At 42.9% G+C, this 18657-nt stretch overlaps 1 protein-coding gene across 1 annotated transcript in view; it reads right to left on the reverse strand.

The window, feature by feature from the left end:
• Positions 1-15396, reverse strand: part of tecta (tectorin alpha) — a 27104-nt gene extending 11708 nt beyond the window's left edge. Inside the window, exons 1-13 of the mRNA XM_037687807.1 lie at positions 15333-15396; positions 15093-15232; positions 14153-14440; positions 13295-13432; positions 13018-13187; positions 12492-12900; positions 11764-12334; positions 11062-11672; positions 10415-10985; positions 7945-8573; positions 5330-5972; positions 3680-3882; positions 3221-3601 (exon numbers count right to left, since the gene is read on the reverse strand). Coding sequence (XP_037543735.1) covers positions 3221-3601; positions 3680-3882; positions 5330-5972; positions 7945-8573; positions 10415-10985; positions 11062-11672; positions 11764-12334; positions 12492-12900; positions 13018-13187; positions 13295-13432; positions 14153-14440; positions 15093-15232; positions 15333-15396 — 4818 coding nt within the window. The remainder of the gene's footprint in view (positions 1-3220; positions 3602-3679; positions 3883-5329; positions 5973-7944; positions 8574-10414; positions 10986-11061; positions 11673-11763; positions 12335-12491; positions 12901-13017; positions 13188-13294; positions 13433-14152; positions 14441-15092; positions 15233-15332) is intronic.
• Between the last annotated feature and the right edge of the window lie 3261 nt (positions 15397-18657).

An 18657-nucleotide genomic window follows, 5' to 3' on the forward strand; every position in this document is an offset into this window, starting at 1 on the left:
CCACCCATCCATCCATCCATGCACACACCCACCCATCCATTCACCCACCCATCCATCCATTCATTCATTCATCCACCCATCCATCGACCCACCCATCCATCATCCATCCATCCATCCATCCATAAATCAATACATTCACCCATCATCCATCCATCCATCCATCCATCCACCCACCCATCCATCCTCCATCCATCCATCTTCTCAAACATCTTTGTATTATTTTAGCCAAACCTTTTTCCTCAAGTATACATATTTATTTATTTTAGTTTTTGCCTGATAAACTTTGCAATAATGGTAAATGGTTAGACTGTACTTATATAGAGCACCTTTCTATTTAATCAAAATACTCAAAGCTCTTTACACTACAGTCTGTGTCCTCATTTACCCATTCATACAGAACTCTACTAGATCTCTACAAAGCTAATGGAACCAAATCATTCTATAGAGACTTATCAGGGCTTTAGATCACATGGGGCTGCTGTGGCGTAGAGGTAGGGCAGCTGACTTGGGACCAGGTTCAACTCCCTGCCATGCCCAAATGTTGTGGTACCTTTGAGCAAGCCCTAATCCCTAACTGCTCCCCGGGTGCTTACATGGCTGACTGCGGCTCCAGCTGGGAGTATCTCACATGTGAAGGGTTAAATGCAGAGCACATATTTCATCATTGTATACAAACATACAATGATGACAACACATAGCACTTCATTCATTCACCAATGGGACACACATTGGAGGCAATATGGGGTTCAGTATCTTGTCCAGGGACACTTCCACATGTGGTGGAATCGAACCCCTAATTCTCCCATTGAAGGGCGACTGCTCTAACCACTCAGCCACAGCTGCCCACAAAAGCGAATGAATGATAGGAAAGAAATGAGCACTTCTTGAGAGAATGCACATCACCCATCTCCATGCATGTCAAAGTAAAACTAGAACCTTTCACATGATCTGTTAGTGCTCAAAGTATGTTATGAAGATGATTCTCATCTACTGTCACAACAAATTCTAGCTCAGTATTTATAAACCGACTGAGTTGTAGCCATTTTTGTTTCTAAGGCCAGCTAGCTGTGACAGCCATCTTGAATTGGGTTGACTTGAAAAGTAAAAGTCAGAAGCAGATGTACATCCAATGATGACTCCATGGGTGTTTCATTAAATCTCTTTAATGGTTCATGAAACTTTTTGCTAACAGAAACACACACACACACAGGCAATTACATGTTCGCCCATCTCAAGCGATGAAAGGCGATAAAGATTAATTATTTTGCAGACATACTGGGTTTATCGGTTGTACACGGATCACTAGTTGTGTAGTTCATCAAAGATCCCACGGGCTTTTGCAGTCAGTGTGTAACAACCAGAGAGGGTGTTAAACAGTCCCATCATGAACTCAGAGTTCTGCATTTTTCTCCAACTTGCTCTTCAAAACCAGATTATGGATGTTTGAGTTTAGACTCATTAACTTGATCACTTCAGGCGGGGATTAAAAGTCTGTGTGTCATCTGCATACGATAGTTTCTTATCTTGAAGAAATGTCAGTGTTTCACCGATAAGAAGGGAGATAGCGCGAGGCATGGATTAGAGTTATTTAAGATGGAGCTTTGATTACTTTGTGTTCCGAGCCACTCCGGTACATTTCACCGAATGCCAACAGAGTTCTCAGGTCACTTCAGAGAAATGTTGTGGGTAATAGCTCACCTGGATTACGCAGGATTAGGGTGCATTGGGGGGGCTTAAGGCAATCATAAGGTCGTTATCTACCTCTATGAGTGCACTTTCAGCTGAATGAAACAGATCAGAGCCAGAACTGGAGTAGCTCAAACAGGCTATTAGTGTCAAAGTAATTGGTGAATTGGACAGCAAGAACTTTTTTAAGTATTCTTGAGAGAAAATTGATATTTGAAGTAGATCCATTTATTTAGTCTGTTAAAGTCTCCTAATACAGCAGGTGACATTTAGTCAACAGGAAGTAAGTTGACATTAAAAGCCAAAACAAAATCCCTTAGTGGGGAAAAAAGTGAGGTTTGTCTCAAAGTGCAGGGGCAACAGTGGTAAATGTTTGCAAGAATTCCCCGAGGAACCAAGCAACTTTAGTGCAAGTCAAAATCTTCTTCGACGCATGTCAAATTCAGATTTTAAGGCAAACATTTCATAGAAAATAAAATGTTTGTTTTAAAAAGTAAGAAATAGACTAATTTAAATGCCTGTGGGAAAGTTATACCAAGGATGAAGGTCTATCAACAGTTAAAATAGATCAACATATCCACACATCCATCCATCTTCTGCTGCTTGTCCATGGTTGGGTCGAGGCAACGAGTTTAGAAGGGAAACCCGGACATCTCATTCCCCAGCAACACATTCCAACTCCTTCTGGGACAGCCCAAGTTGTTTCCAGGTCAGAGTAGATAATCTCTCTAACAAGTTCTGTTGCTCTAGGATCTCCTCCCAGTGGGTCGTTCCTGAAAAACAATCCAAAGGAGAGCGCCCAAGAGGCACCCTAATCAGATGCCCATACCCCCTCAGCTGATCCCTTTCAATGCAAAGGAGCAGCTCCTCTACTCCGAGCTGCCTCCAGATAACACCTCATCTCTAAGACTGAGCCAAGCCACCATACAGAGGAACACCATTTCACCATAGAAGACGGCTGGAACATACTGTAGATGGACCTTTCAGCTAAGCTCTCTTTCTTCACCAAGACAGTCCAGAGCAATGCCCTTACCACTAACAAGGTCCAATTCATCATTCCAGTTCCTGCTCCATATTACCATCCCTCATGATCAGGACTCACAGATACTTGAGCTTCTCCTCTGTAAAAACTCACCCCCAACCTGGAATAAGCATTTAATCTTTTTTCCGTTGAAAACCATGATCTGAGTTGACCATCATCACAGTCAGTTCATACTTGGCTGCTCTTGGAAATGCCCATTTGAATCTTCAGACAATGCAATGAAGTCCCAAACAAGTATTTAGTAAACAGTTGTGCATTTTAGAGCTAGAGGCTTAAACAGTCAGACATTTAGTGGCCTCAGTCTTTAGCTGGATGGTTCAAAACTAGTGTACAATTGAATGACTTGATTCATTTAACCACAAGACAAATTAGCAACTTAATATTTTTTTGTCTTTTTAGCTCCAGTTGCTGTAGTTGGTGCATATCAGAAAATCAAGCAGAGTTAACATTTTCCCTACCTGGCAACCAACCAGAGTCAGTCCAGTGTTTTACCTTGATGGTGCTGCCGGAGATGAGTATATTTTCCTCATTAATGTAAAGATAGACGTGAGAGATGGTGGTGAGGTTGGGTGTGCTCCATTTATCAAAGTTAGCAATGAGCTGGAAGGAGAGGTCAGGCAGCTTGCGACAGTTTGTAGACAGGACGAAGGAGCAGGAGGCTGGAAGACGCAGTGACGCCCCATCGAACGTCCTGAAGACTCCACCACCCGATGCTATGCAGTGCTGGGAGCGTCGTGCAAAGCAGCCTCGAACCCCGTGTTTCAGAGTGCACTCTTCCTCGGCTTTACAGCGCCTCGGGTCGCACTGGATCAGGTTTCGTCCAATGCACTGGCAGCGTTTGGTGCAGTCATTGTTCCAAAACAGCTGTTTGGGCTGAAATAATAATAATAATAAAAAGATTTGAAAAACAAAGATATCTTGGTAAAGATGAGGTAGTATATGTTCACTGACCTCGTAGTACTTTCCATCAGTGTAGCAGCCACAGTTTTGAGACAGGATGCAGCTCTTGCCGTTGAGTACGTAACCCTGGTCACACTGGCAGCCCTCCACACAGCCCTCCTGGTTGCAGTCCCTTTGGCCTCGGGCGGGAGCGCACTGCGGCGGGCACACCAACACGCAGCTGGAGTAATGGCTGTTAGGTGGACAGCTCAGGACTGGAAGCAGGCAGGTTAGTAAAATTAGCTGACGATTATGCTAACTCAAATCGGTTCTAAAGTGTCTTTAAAAACACAGACTGGTCTTTTTAATGGCTGTTCTGACAAACACTTATCAATATTTAGAAAATGAGTATGACGAAAAGGGCAGGTGTTTTTATCCAGACTAGGCTAGGTTAATGGCTAGCCAAACAAAGGTCCATTTTTTATTGTGTTTCAGGCTTATAAAATACATCTTTCTTAAAAATGCCATACCGGTGTGAGAGAATGTTACAATAGTTAATGTTATACCTCTACACTTTTGCACAACACCATTTGTCCAATTAACACGCATAGGCTACATTTGAGTAGCGACATGGACGTTGTTTGCCGAAGGGAGAAAGTAACAAACAGGTCATGCAAAAAAAAACCCAAAGATTTAATATTAGGTATTGTAGTGTGCTTTCATACTACTGTACTGTTTTTGAGGAAAAAGTTCCTTTATAATCCTGAAAAACAATATAAAACGGCTTGTGTTGGGTTAGAAAGGCACTAAAATTCTGACTAGACTGACAGTCAGTGACGAACAAAGTGGATTGCTGTCTTCTTAAAATAATTCAAATAAAAAACATTTCATAATGGTTTATGCAAAAACTATTTTATAAACCTTTACATTGCCACCAGTTTTGCATTATATGGTTATTCCAGCAGAAACATTATGATATTCTTGTCCATGTGCTCCAACTTGCAATGGATATGCTAAAGCTAACTGCTACTTCTCTTTGCCCTTGCAGATAACCTCAGCATTTGATGTAAAATTTAATGTAAATTAAAACTGACGTCAATGTAAAAGGTTCATAAAGTAAAACTTTTAAAGACTGGGGGTGCTTTAAGGTGGCAGTATCTCACTTTGGTCTCGACTCGTTTCAACCCTGTCAAATCGGTCCAGTCAGAAACAACTGAGCCTTTTCAAATTTAAACATCTGGAACAGGTAAAATATTATTGTTTATAACCTTTCCATGAATTCCAACTTCAAAAAATCTGAACTATCTTTTGAACCCAGTTGAAAATAAAGACAAGCTGTAAATTAAAATTAAAAAAAATTCTCAAGCAAAACTTGTTCATCTCAATAACTTGCTTCATGCATCCTCTAAGAAAACACAGCCACACTTAGTGACATCTAGTGACTTTTCAGACGTTTATATCTTGAGTTATGTACCTTTGAAAAGTTTGAGTTTACAGAAACATGACGATGATGCACAGTGCAGACGTCTGCAGTTAACCTTCACTGGGAACGCTGAGCCTTAACGGATTATTTCAGTGCAACATTATTTCACATTGAAAATTTCAGGTAAAACTCTTCTTAAAGCCATTGTTTAAACATTTTGCATGAGTGTCACACCTGCATGGATAGTAGTGTGTTCATGCAGGCAAAGCCTGGGTTGGAGTAAAGACGAAAGCACTCACCACACGGCGTGTCACTCCTCCAGCCAGTTACAGGCACTCCTTGGCTCTGACAGGTGCTGGCATACGTCTGAAGCCAGTTACAGATTGTGTCCTGAGCGCCCTGGTCCAAGCAGGTGTCCTGCAGGCAGCTCTGATAAAAGAACGCTGGTGCCACCTTGCTGTGACAGCGTGCAAAGGCCCCTCCTCGGTCCACAATCAGCCCACACAGCCTCACCGCCTCGGGCTCCACAAACACATAGAGTCCGTCTCCGACGTGGAACCGTATCCCCGTGGCGACTCCGTTCTCCTCGTCGCCGTTGTCGTCGGCCACCGTGAGCGGGGCGGTGTTCACCACGCTCTTCTCTCCAAGGCCACAGCGTGGGCAAGAGTCTCCGCAGCCCACCTGGCAGAAGGTGTCCCTTTCTGCCCAGGTCATGCCCCAGTCTGTGGTGCTGAGGGTGGGTGGAGATAGGGGCATGCCCTGGCAGAGGCCGCAGGAAGTGTTGTAAAGGTCTCTGGGTAAAGTCAAAAGGAGGAGAGTGTTCCAGTCAAAAGCCACCTTCAGGCCAAAGTCTGTCTCCAGGATGAGCATCATTCCTAAGGTGAAGATAGTGACCTTTCCTGGACCCAGCTTCAGAGGAAGGTACAAACGCTCCTTATTCACCTGAGTATGGAGAATAAAACTGGTTCAGCATAAAAACATTCATAATGAACAATTACTAGCACCAAATGAAGTGTCTACTTGCGCTAACGTCGCAGTTTGGTTTTTTTAAGTCTGTGGTGTCGAACACGCGCCATGACCTACTGACCCATCAGTAAAACTCTAAGCAACAGATGGTGTCGTGGAAGAAAAACAGAAAACCGTGCATGTGTGAGCAGCGGTCGTTTCTGTGTGCAAGTGTGTGCCACTTCTCCTCAGATCTTTTAGTCGGTTTGTGAACCTGGTCCAAATGTCGCTCAGGGTCGGGGTTTCGTCTGAGCCCAATCCAACCTGATAAAAGATGGCCATTGAAATGAAATCCTCCTTAAGCCAATCCAAGAGGAATGCAGCCCCAGCTGGTTATTCTATCAGCTTGATTAGAAATAACATGACTTTGCAAACAACTACGACCTTCACGGGGCCGTAAAAACAAACTGTGATTTTAAAACAGGCCATTGCTCATGTTAATGATATTTTTACTATTTTAAAGGCTTTCCCAAACTAATCAGCAACGGTATCGATGATTAATATCTTGCTTCCAAACAACGAGACCTTCTTGTAATCTCTTAAAGGGGTCTTGATCAGTACTGCTTGGGCTTTCCTAAAGTCTTTCAGATTTTATTTTTTTTTTACTTTGGCTACTTTTTTCCTCTCCTATTTTCAGGCCAGACATTTTCAGAGAAAAGTTTTTGTTAGATAAAATCACTTAACTCTGACTTATGAATCATTCAGGCTTAAAATACATAAACTCAAGCCATAAACCATTATTGTGTCAACGCACTCCAGAAAGATCAACTTAAATCCATATCAACTAGGAGCTTTGGGGTAATAGCAACAAGACTTTCAGAACAATGTCCTTCAGACAGACGAGACCAATATGTTTACCCATAATGCTCAGTGTCATACTCGGACAATAACCAAACTCCATATCAAATGTCAAGCATGGCAGCGGAGGGATGGTGATTTGGGCTTGTTTTGCAGGGCCTGAGCACCTCGCAGTCACTGAGTCATCATGACCTCAAACGTGAGGACATCTGTCCAACAGCTGAACTCTGGACCATGAAACAGGACAATGATCCCAAACACAAAACAAACCTACAACAGAATGAGTGAGAAACAAAGTATCACCCTCAACCTGTTGTGGAGGGACCTTAACGCAACAATTTGTAAAGAAGAGTGGTCCAAAATGTCTTCACAACCACGTGAGAGACACTACTGACACTTACTGCTGCTAAAGACGGTTCTACAAGCTGTTGGATCATTTTAGTTTTTAAATGCAGAGGTTTTCTGCTTTGTTTAATCGGCTTAATGCAATCGTTAGCTTAATTTTTATTTGGCAGATAATGGCATGGGTAACTCTGTTGTGTGTTTTTATACATTTAAGACCAGCTCGTTTTCATTATGTCCTGATTGTACAGTCCCTGGGCGGCACGGTGTCTCAGTTGGTAGAGCTGTTGCCTCTCAGCGAGAAGGTCGCCGGTTCAAATCCCGGTTCGGGGCCTTTCTGGGTGGAGTTTGCATGTTCTCTCCGTGCATGCGTGGGTTTTCTCCAGGTACTCTGGTTTCTTCACACAGACCAAAAACATGCATGTTAGTCTGATTGGTAACTCTAAATTGTCTCTAGGTGTGAATGAGAGAGTGAATGGCTGTTTGTCTTGTTTGTCTCTATGTGTCCCTTTGATGGACCGGAGACCTGTCCAGGGTGTCCCCCACCTCTCGCACAGTGACTGCTGGATATGGGCACCAGTGACCCCCATGACCCAAAAAGAAAGAAATGGGTAAAGATAATGGATGGATGGACTGAAGGCCCCTTATGTGAAAAAGGGTAGACTTTAATTTTCCCATGACTGTATTCATCGTGACCACTTTAAAACTGTAAAAAAACTACTCAAAGCTAAAACCTTTGTAGTTTTGTACGCGTTGTTCGTATACTTACGGTGACTGTGTTCTTGTAGCTTCGAGACACTTCAATTTCATACTCGTAAGCCTCCAGGACAAAGCCCCTCACCCAGATTGCCTGGCCCGTGTCTCTTTCCTCGTTTCGAGCTGCCAGTTTGAAGCGAGGGAAAGTTCCACTCGTCAATGCGTGCTCCCTGTTCTCACCCCCACAGACGGTGGTGGCCATCCTCAAAGTACAGGAGCTCTGGAGCTCAAACGGTACACCACTAAACGGTAGGAAGTGCCCATAACCAGCAACTACGCACAAAGCCTCCGTGCGCGGCAGGCAGAAGTACAGGCCATCGTTCTCCTGGCAGTACTCCTCAGGTTGACAAGGCGCGAGCTGACAGTACACACTGTTGTCTGAGCCGTTGCAGTAGCAGCGCTCCTGGCACTCCCAGTCTGTCCAGAAAGTCTGATTAGTGGCCAGCTGGCGGCCGTGACTCATGCAGCCGCAGTCACTGCGGGCCACGCAGAGGCCGTCCCGCACCGCAAAGCTGTCTTCGCACTGACACCCCTCCTGACACGGCAGAGGGCACGGCTCATCGGGCTCATCCAGGTTGGCACAGGTCAGAGGGCAGGCCGTCGTGCATTCTTCAAAATGACTGTTCTCTGGACATGGAAGGGCTGAAACAAGAAACCGAAGGTAAGATACGAGAGGGAGAGGCAAAGACGTCAATTAAACTCAGTTTAAAAATATTTATACAATGGTGGAGAGAGCAGTGAGGAGGAAACGTTTGACCTCACATCAACTCAAACTGCTGCTTTTTTAGTCACTTAAAAAAAAAAACAAATATAAAAGTCTTCTTTTCAAACTTAAAAGTTCTCAGAAAGTCAGCCATTACAGAAATGATCTCATCTCTGCCAAATGTTCAACTGAACTTATAAAGGAGTTGTGGACTGCATCGTGGCGCGGTGATTTCCACAGTCATCAACATGAAGAGGGTTCATGTTGTGAAACATGACGCCTTTCTGAAGGGAAGTTTGTGTGATTCTCTGCTCCTGCAGACTTTCTGTAAATATTCTGAGAACCTCCTTTAGCCGCCAAAATGTAACCACTATATATCAATGAGTGACCCTACATTCATCTGATGATATGTTTGGGGACATATGTGAATACTCGTATGAAGATAAACAAATAAACTTATTTCGGGGGTGCAGGGTGCCTTACTAGGACAGAAAAGAAGGTATCAAATGTGCTACTTTTCAGGCTGCAGTTCTTATGACGAAGCATGACACAGCTTTTCTACAAAAAGTGGGAAATCATGTAATTGCTTTAGTTAGTGTGTGCATGTGTCTGTCTGTCTGTCAGCAAAATATCTCATACACCACTGGACAGACTTTAATGAAAACCCGAGAAAGTAATTCTTGGATGAATATTTACAACTGATTGGAGTTAACTTAATTCAAGATGACCAGCCCAGCTAATCTTATCAGATGAAAACATTGCTATGCTTCTGTTAATTTCAAAGATGCTGAACTAAAATGTGGCGCAGTAGTAGCTGAGAGTCATCCTCATTCTATACTCTGAGCCCTAACAGACTGCACAAGACGTTTGCTTCTGCAAGGAGGTGGGTGATCTGCATTTCTTCAGAGCAGGCTAGTCTTTAACTGATGGCATTTGTTCACAAATAACTTTTCCCCCCAAGTTCTTACTATAGCTTGATGCATTTATCTGTAATTTGTAAAAAAAAAAAAGGTCAAAAATAAATTGTGTTACTATTGGTTTTCACTAAGAAATGCAACCATAAGAACCAGGGGATGGTTCTTATAGGAATCAGTCACCAAGTTTATATAACAACAGAACACGTAGAAGCTCTTGTTAGTCTACAACACAAAATGTTACCTTTTTAAAAATTATGTGAAGCTTTAATCACAAGACATGATTCAAGGAGGTTAAAAATTCTTTCTTCATTTTATCCTCACTCCTGATGATGTTTAATGCTCCATGTCTGGCTGCATCCTTCAGAATACCAACGTTCACAGTCTCAGTACATGATAATAAAGATGTTTAACACTGCTGGTTTGGTCCACACACAAGCAAAGTCACATTGCACATTAGAAACTCAAAACCTGGATTTGGCTTTAAATATATATATTAAAAAATAACTGCTTTAAGCTTGTTTGATATGTGGCAATATGTTTCTTAAATGTTCAAAAACGTCTGAAATGCTCCATTTTAAGTCCTGTCCTGTTCAATTCTACTCCTGAAAAGACCCACTCTCTTTTGTTGTGTGGGCTTTTCATTCTTTCTTAGGAGATGTACCAAACTAGTCCTCAATGAAAGATTAAAGCAAATAATGAAAAAGATTTGTTCCTGTACGAGAGTATAGCTCCCTTTTGTTTTAGGTTTTATAACTTTTCGGTTATTTAACATGAACAAAAAAGCTACACAAGGCTTTAAAGAAGAGGGAAAGTCCCCAGAAAGCACAACATGATCCGTGCCATGTAAAACAATATCTACTCACGGCAATTGGTAACACTCCTCCAGGAAGCAAGGCCTACTTGGGCATCCTGACAAGCTGTGGCATAAGCCTGCAGTGAAGAGCAAAGGGCTGAACGGTTTCCTTCTTTTACACACATATTGTACAAGCAGTTCCTAAAGAACGGTGAGGGATTGACCACTGAATGGCACGCCAGAAAGGAGCTATTCCCTGGGTCGTTGATGTTCCCACACATCCAAGGACTTTGGTAAAGACGTAGGTCTGTGCACATGCGATACAAGTCATCGCAGTCCCCATTGCAAGTAAGGTCATCGGCAATTGACTTCCAGCCTTCTGTGAACTGTTCCGCATTATCTGCCAGGCGTCCGTTGGGAAGGCGCAAGTCATCTGTCGCGTTACTGTTGAAGACGCCGCATAAACCACAAGTAACATTATAGAAGATGGTAGAAAGGGAAATGTTGATGAATCCCTGGCGTGTGTAGTGGACACGAATGAGACCTCGAGATTCTACTACAGTAGCATTTCCTGGTGCCTTGTAGATCATCATCGTCTCCATTGGGTGGACGAATGGGAGTACCACTGGTTCACCATTCACCTGGGACACAAAAATGTGCAACAGCTTTAGTTACTGTATGAAAATTAACCCCCCCATGCAATAAAAAAATACTAACCTTTACTGTATCAAAATCAGAGCCTCCCATTTGTGCCTCAAGATTAGCTACGGTAACAATCACAGGTCTTTTCCAAGTGAGACGTTTGTTTACCAGTCGCCTTCCTATCTTCACTTCTACCACTGAGCCGTTAGCTGGTACTGGACCACACAGCTTTAGAAGGTAGTAAGAGCTGTCATCTGGGACCAGCAGGAAGGTGCCATCAAAGGAGGATGTCACAGAGTTCTGGTTGACTGAGCACACTCCCTCCCTTTGAGGGTAGCAGCCTAGCAGGCCCAACTCAGCCACACACACTTCTCCCTCTTTACAGGACTCATTGTAACAAGAAACTTCTCCAGCAAAACCACAAGTGCAGCGGAGGGTACAGTCACCTTCCTCACCACTGGGACCTGCCCAGAAAGTGCCGTTAAGGGGGTAATAGAGGTCGTTATGCTCACAACCGCAGTCTTCTTGTCGTACACAGCGACTGCCACTCAGAACGTAGCCGGAGTCACACTGGCAGCCTTCAGTGCAAGGGTGAGCACAGTACAGAGGAGCAGTAAGATCTGAGCAAGAAGCTGGACAAGCGTTTGTGCACACTTGGTACTGGCTGAACTCTGGACATGAAAAAGCTAAAAGCCAAAAACAGAAAACAAAGTTTGTTAGATGAGGCATGATGGCTAAGAAAATTAATACGAATTGAAGGAATATAAGGAATCTTACGACAGAAGGTGCGAGTTCTCCAGGGTCGTATTGTGACACCGAGGGCCTGACAGGCCAAAGCGTAGGCCTGGATGGCATAGCATAGTGTGGTCATGTTATCCCTGTTGCTGCACATGTCATACACACAACTGTATACAAAAGCTGTTGGATCTACTACAGCTCTGCAGTCTCGAAAAGGTCCATCAGTTTTGTTGATTAACCCACAGTAGTCTGAGCGAAAGTACATGGCTTCTGTAACTGGGTCACAAATGCTACAGTTCTGAGCGCAGCCATCTGTGCATCTCCAGTCTGTGTCCTCTGCTCGCCAGCTGCCACCCAACTCCACCACGCTTTCTGCCAGAGAACCATCTGGTAGCACAGGATCATCTGCAGGGTCGTCGTTATAGTTTCCACAAAGGCCACAAGTGTTGTTGAAGTAGGAACTTGGTAAGGAGATAGATGCATAGTGCTGACCATCGTAAGTTACTAGGAGCCCAAAGTCTGTTTCTAAAGCAACAGCTACCCCAGACTGGTAAACCTTTACTGCACCAAGCTGGAGTTGGACCGGTAAAGTCTTTACCAAGCCGTCCACCTAAAGAGGGAACCACAAGAAAACTGAAAGCTCATGGGAAAAGCAAGACTAAAACTAAAAAATAGTTCTCCTTAATGTTGTTTACTGGAAAAGGTGAATTCAACAAAGAAATGATTAATGGTTTTCTTAATGTTTATATTTTTGAAAATATTCTCACCTTAACTGTGCCCAAACTGCCTTTTTGTATCATGACTCGATGACCATACACCTCCACTGTGACATCTCTTAGCCAGGAAACAGTAGTTACTCCGCGGTTCTCGTTTTTAGCCTCCACACTGAAAAAGGGCTGTCCTTCCATCTCCCAACAGGGCCGAGCTAACAGGTAGGAGCAGGTACCTTGGAAGTGATAGAGGAAGCCATCAAAGGTGTGATAATGGGGGTCCCCAAAGACCACACAAGTGCTGGTGCGAGTTGGCTGGCAATAAAAAGCCCCTTCTTGCTGCTCGCAGTTCTCAAACTGTCCACAGGGAGCCTCTAGGCACTGCACCTCGTTATTTATGTCAAGGCAGCGGCATCTTTGTGAGCACTGGTCAGACAACCAGAAGATTTCCCCTCGTTTGTAGAACCTTCCTAAAAAGGGGAAAGGGGACACATATAGAGGTGTTAAGAAACTGAATTTAATGTTAGCCAGACGGAAGGCGCTGTAGACCTGTGTAAACATGGCCAGGTTTTAATGTTTGAACTTGCCATTGTAGCTGCAGCCATTGGCAGGATCAATCAGTTCAGTGTCTATGCGGAAGAACCAGCGTCCTGGAATGTTGACGTTGGTCGTCTGTTCAATATTTACTACCTCATTGGACCGGGATCCAGGCAGGTTGAAGAAGTGACCAATATCCCCACCGTTAAATCCTGCCTAAAAATGGTGTCATCCAGTAGAGGTTCAACATGTATTGGGTAATTTCCATAACAATGAACGGTTTTTATATGTATACAATAAGTTTTGATCAATTGTAAGAATACCTGAGCTGTTGTCCCACCCAGTCCCGTTAAAGGATCTCCACCACTGGCTGTTCCTGTGCTCCATGTGATTTCTCCATAGTTAAACATACTGAAAAATGCCACGCCGTCTGAGATGAGTACGGTCTGGAATGTATTCACCTGTCAATCCAACAGGAAATTGCACGCATTATTTCTAAACATGTACATTTGTTGTCAATACTTTGAAATTTTAGGAAACATCTTTGTTTCCCACCAAGTTAAGCATTAGTTTTAAAGCCACGCCCAGTTGTTTCAGAAAGGGGTTATGTCCCGCTGGAAGTTGATTTAAATTTCAGAAACCATTTTAAGGAGTAAACCATCAACATTTACTGTAATTTGCATTCTTTCAACCATTGATAAAAATGTTACAGCATTGCATCTTTATGTAACTGACTGACTGAATATGCTAGCCTTGATGTACATCTAAAACTGATGAACTATTGGAGTCAACAGAATTCAAGATGGCTGCCACATGGAACCAACATTAGCAAATGCAAAAAAAGGGCTTTATTTCAGTAATCTTTAAAGATACTGAGCAAAAACTAGGTGTGGTAGTAGTTGAGAGTAATCTCTAACATATAGTCTGAGTGCTAACAGTTCAAGCAATCTCTGTTTAAATTTTGGCATACAGTACAATGGGAAGGGCAACATGAAATCTTTCAAGCAAGACTTCTTGACTTTGCATTACTAATTTCTGAATAAAGCTTTATAACTGACACTAAGAGGTAAAAGTGGGTTTCTACCCATTAGACTGCAATGCTCAGTCCTAATACATTAAATATCAGGTACATACTTTACTGTGAAAGTAAGTGACCAAGATATTTAAGTGGAGTACTCTACCGGGGTTGTCTGACTTCCTCCATAGAAAGTAACTTGGTGCCATGTTGCAATGAATATCCATGTGGCTGTAAAGGTGGGAATATTTTTGAAGTGCTTCCGGACATCTTGCGTCGCTCTTTCCAGTAGTTCTGGCTCAGTGGTCTCTCGATAGTACACGTCTCCGTGGATGCCGTTGTGCACGTCTGCCCAAAGTGGAGCGATGAAGGATCTGCTGTCACTCAGAGGAAAAGCCTCTGGTGTAAACTGGCTAACCTGCACACTGAAGGAGATCACCCCATTGTTGTTAACCTGTGAGGGGAAAAGATAAGAATTGTTTGAAGCATTGCAACCTATATATTGCAACAAGTCAGCTCAAATGGGTTGTTCAGATCATCTGATGAGGGGTTCTGTAGAAAGGTCATGTGCAATTGTTATTTTAACTGACCTCAGTTAGGGCAAACAAAGTTTCAATGTGACCGAACAGATGGGCTAATGGCTAATTCAAGCCAGATGAAGATGAAAGTGGATTGCTGCCATCTTAAAACAATCTCAATCTTAGAAAAGTCAAAGCAGTTTATGCAAATGCTACTTTATAATCCTTGACACTGCTGTCAGTTTCAAATAACAAGGGTATTCTGATAGAAATATAATATTCCTGCTGGAAATGCTATAGCTAACTGCCCTAGCTATTGCTAATTGTGCAGGCAAATAACATTTGATTTTTATATAAATTAATGTGTAATGTAAAGTTAACTGTAAAGGTATATAAGATAGTGTTGTTAAATTCCTGTCTCTAGAAATAGTTTAAGATGACTTTGGTTTTAGCTTTGTTAGCTGTTAGCTCGTCAGTTTGGTCAGAATAAAACTGTTTCGGTAAATATCAATCGATAACCTTTCAACAGAACATCATTTCACAAGATCTGAGCTATGAATTTTGGATCTAGCTTTGATGAAAGCTTACATAGATGGAACGGTAGTGCACATTGAAGAAAATGAAGGGGATAAGCAAAGTGATTTCAGCTGAACTCCCATCGTCCATTTTAGGCGTTTCTAGATCCCTATGGCCTAGTCCATATGGATACAGAAGATCCTGAGTAAAAGCTAAAAAGAGGATGAGTAATTAATCAAAGCTTGTTAAATTGACATTTCTTTGTATGATGAGAGAACATCTGAAGCAGATGGATTTGGGAGGTCTTTGTACCTTCTGCTTGTGCAAAAATGCTGAGGAGTCGGAGCAGAACGAGTGGACAGCAGCGCCTGACCATTCTGGAAAAGAAAAAAGAGGAAGAGAAAATACAAAGGGAGATGAGGAAAGAGATTGCCGGTATATTGAACTTGTGTTACTTAATCTGTGTTGGTTTTTCTTTAAAGCTAATGGAACAGCGGGGAGATGTGAGTCATGGGACGACCCCTCATAAACAAGGCTGCTTAACAAAGCGGAGAGGAGGGAGAACCATCCAACCAGCACCACGTTACTTTAAGATCAGGCTCCCAGGTCTCCCATGAGGATCCCTAAAAAGGGCCCATTATTCACGTCGGAACAATGTTTCGGGATCATATTTGCTCACGGTCCCATGTGAGCCGACAACGGTTGACCACAGGTCTCTATGTTCCGCAGGCCCCTGCAGCTGATGGGACTGGCCCGCTCCCCTCCGACGTCTCGGTGCCTGAAGCCGTCAGGGTGGTTAGGACCTCATTACTACTTCTGTTTGGGACCCATCCATGCTTTGTTGGCTAAAGGAACAGGAGTGTAAACACTGGGGCACTAATGGCTTTAAGTGAGAAGGCTTCAATTGCCAAGGACTTTGCAGCGGCCCATGGGGACTGTTCAGTGTCGCGCTTGGCGAGCTTCCCGTTGGGAAAGTTGAATGTGCAGCCAAGTTGGCTGATTTTGCTGTCACCATATACGTAGCTTTAAAGCTGACTGGTTGATTGACTGTAATGAAACTCTTTAAGGTACTGAAGGTTCATCCAGGGAATTAAAATGAACCTAACTATACATCATGATGGGGAGTTCTGCGTAATTGAGCAAGGGTCATAACAAAACACGTGGCTCCCAAACTGTTGGTGCGTCACCAGGTTTAGGTTGCCAGTTTGAAGGTCAGAAATCATTTAGGTTTCCATCCCGTAATTGAAATACTGAAACAAAGACTACTTGAAAGCACATCTCATCAACAACAACTAAGAGGAAAACATAACATCTCTAACGTGATATCCTGATGCGTGCTCATGCTTTGAGAGAGGAGTGAAGGACGCCATCTTTGTGGAGAGAAACTGTCCATCATTAAACAGGGGCGGAGGCCTCCATGTCCAACTGTTCCCCTCTTACAATGCTGTTATTGCTAGTATCACTCCGCCCCCTGTGAATAGCAAGCGGCCATCAGGGCACTAACGATCCATTGTTAGGCTGACGGTCTTCCTATTGCATGTGAACAATTACAGTAGTTTTGGCCGTCACCATCAAACTGGTCGATCCACTATGAGAAGGAGATATTTATAAGACTGAGTTTGTTGCAGCTCCTCAGACTGAAGAAGTCTTTTGAATAAAAGGCAAAAACGTTTCAACAAGAAGAATCCGTCCAGAGGACCTGACTTTACTTTGTGAGATCTCTGACATGGATTCAGTAATTGAAGCCTGATGGATTCACTTGTTTTTATCAGGCCTACAAAGATGTGTACTTTTTTTTTTTTTGGGGGGGGGGGGGGGGGGTTAGTCACTCCTCTAGAAAAGGGCGGCTTTTTCTTTTACAGAAAGAACAAGATGGTGATGCTTAAATGCTGAACTCAGTGCTTCAAAAGGACATTCTGTGATGTCCACGAATTACTGAAGTATACGGTTGTTTCTGTAGCTATAAAACATCATCAACGTTTTTTATAAAAACGATCTGGTCTGAGCAAGCCACTTTGTCACTTTTATTTTTTAATCAAATATTTGACCAGTTTTGACTATGAATAAAATAACAATTTGCACGTTTCATTGGGAAGTCCCGTAGCTCTCACTCTCTGTAGCAATGACTCAATGACACGTGATCTGCTAGTTTTCTTTAATTAGTTATTCCTAAAAGCTGTTTTACGCACTTTTTCTACAAGTCTTGGTATTTCACATGCCAAAAGATTAAAAAAAAAACCCACAAATGAGTCTTATTATTACTTTAATTATACATTACATACAGACTTATTTTTGGTTTTTAGTGATATTGTGAACACTTTGTTCCTCGCCACAACAGCTTTGTTTGATGACCATTGTAAAACGTAATATTTTACCTGAAGATTCATGATTTTACTCCCCTGCAGACGTACATTTGTTTCTGTACAGGCATCGTCTCTGTCAAACGCCACATCAGTCAACAGGACGTGGACAACACTTGAGCAGATGTCTTCTTCTGGATCACATCAACTCCAAAAACTTTGTTCTGTTGCCTTTTCTTTACGTGAAAACTGAACTTTCAGTCTAATCTGAACCATTTGCGACCCTTTTAGCCCATTACTGATCATATAAGGCGTGAGCTCAACTCTAAAATATGTGAATTTGGGCTGAAGGTAAATTGTGGTCGTTTGTGCCAAGGTTAGTGGGCACACCTGCTGGGGGACTTTTCATCAACCTCTCATCAAACACTGTCAAAAGAAAGATTAACGTCTTATCTAACTGGCATCAGCTTCTTTATTTAGTGGCTTTAACTCCTGATGTTTAAGATAAAACACAGATTTATCCAACTCTTATTATTTAAATTAAGTCAAAACAGATTTCAGTTTCCAAACAAAATAAAAGACATTTATCTGTAAAGAATGAGCCATGATGTGCCAATTTATTGTTTTATACGCCAAAATACCATTAAACAAATGGGTAAAATATGTGTTTGCATGACAGAGTTCTATTTACTGGTAATTTTTCTAATTAAATATGAGGTTAATATAATTTTACACTCACCTGCCCTCAGAAAATGGACATCTAGCTCTTCAGAGGTCTAACCTTGTAGCTTCCACGCAGCGCCGTTCCATCCAGCTGAGGATGATGATGGTGATGGAGGCGGTGAAGGTGATGGGAGGTATGCAGAGCAGCTGGGTGTCCTGATGGAACTGATACAGCTTCAACACTCCTGCCTCCCCAGGATCACCTGAGCAGGAATCCAGAAGGTTTTTGTCGTTGCGTTTGAATTTGGGATTTGTAGCCAGAAGAGAAATCAAGGGTTTCTGTAGAAGCAACAGCTTCACCTAAAAGAAGCAGGTGCAAACTTTAGCAGGGACAGTGTTCAACTTAATCTGAGATCAGGGTTTGAAGGGGGGTGGGGGGGTCTGAGGGGAGGGACACAGCAAGAATCTGAGGATCAGTGGGACCTGAGACGGAGCAAGGTTTAAGAAAAGGGAGAGAGAGCTGGGGGGTGTTCCTGGAAATGATGAGAAGGAAACGGACAAATAAAAGTGAGCGACTGGAAGCAGAAATGGTTTTAATTGAGAGAGAAGAGGAATGTTTTCGTACAAAGAGGCTCTCATGGGCGAGGAATGCAGTCCTTTTTGGCAGGATCTGT

This window comes from Nematolebias whitei, chromosome 14, assembly GCF_014905685.2.
Source record: "Nematolebias whitei isolate Nwh7 chromosome 14, NemWhi1, whole genome shotgun sequence".
In the NCBI taxonomy this organism is placed as follows: Eukaryota; Metazoa; Chordata; class Actinopteri; order Cyprinodontiformes; family Rivulidae; genus Nematolebias; species Nematolebias whitei.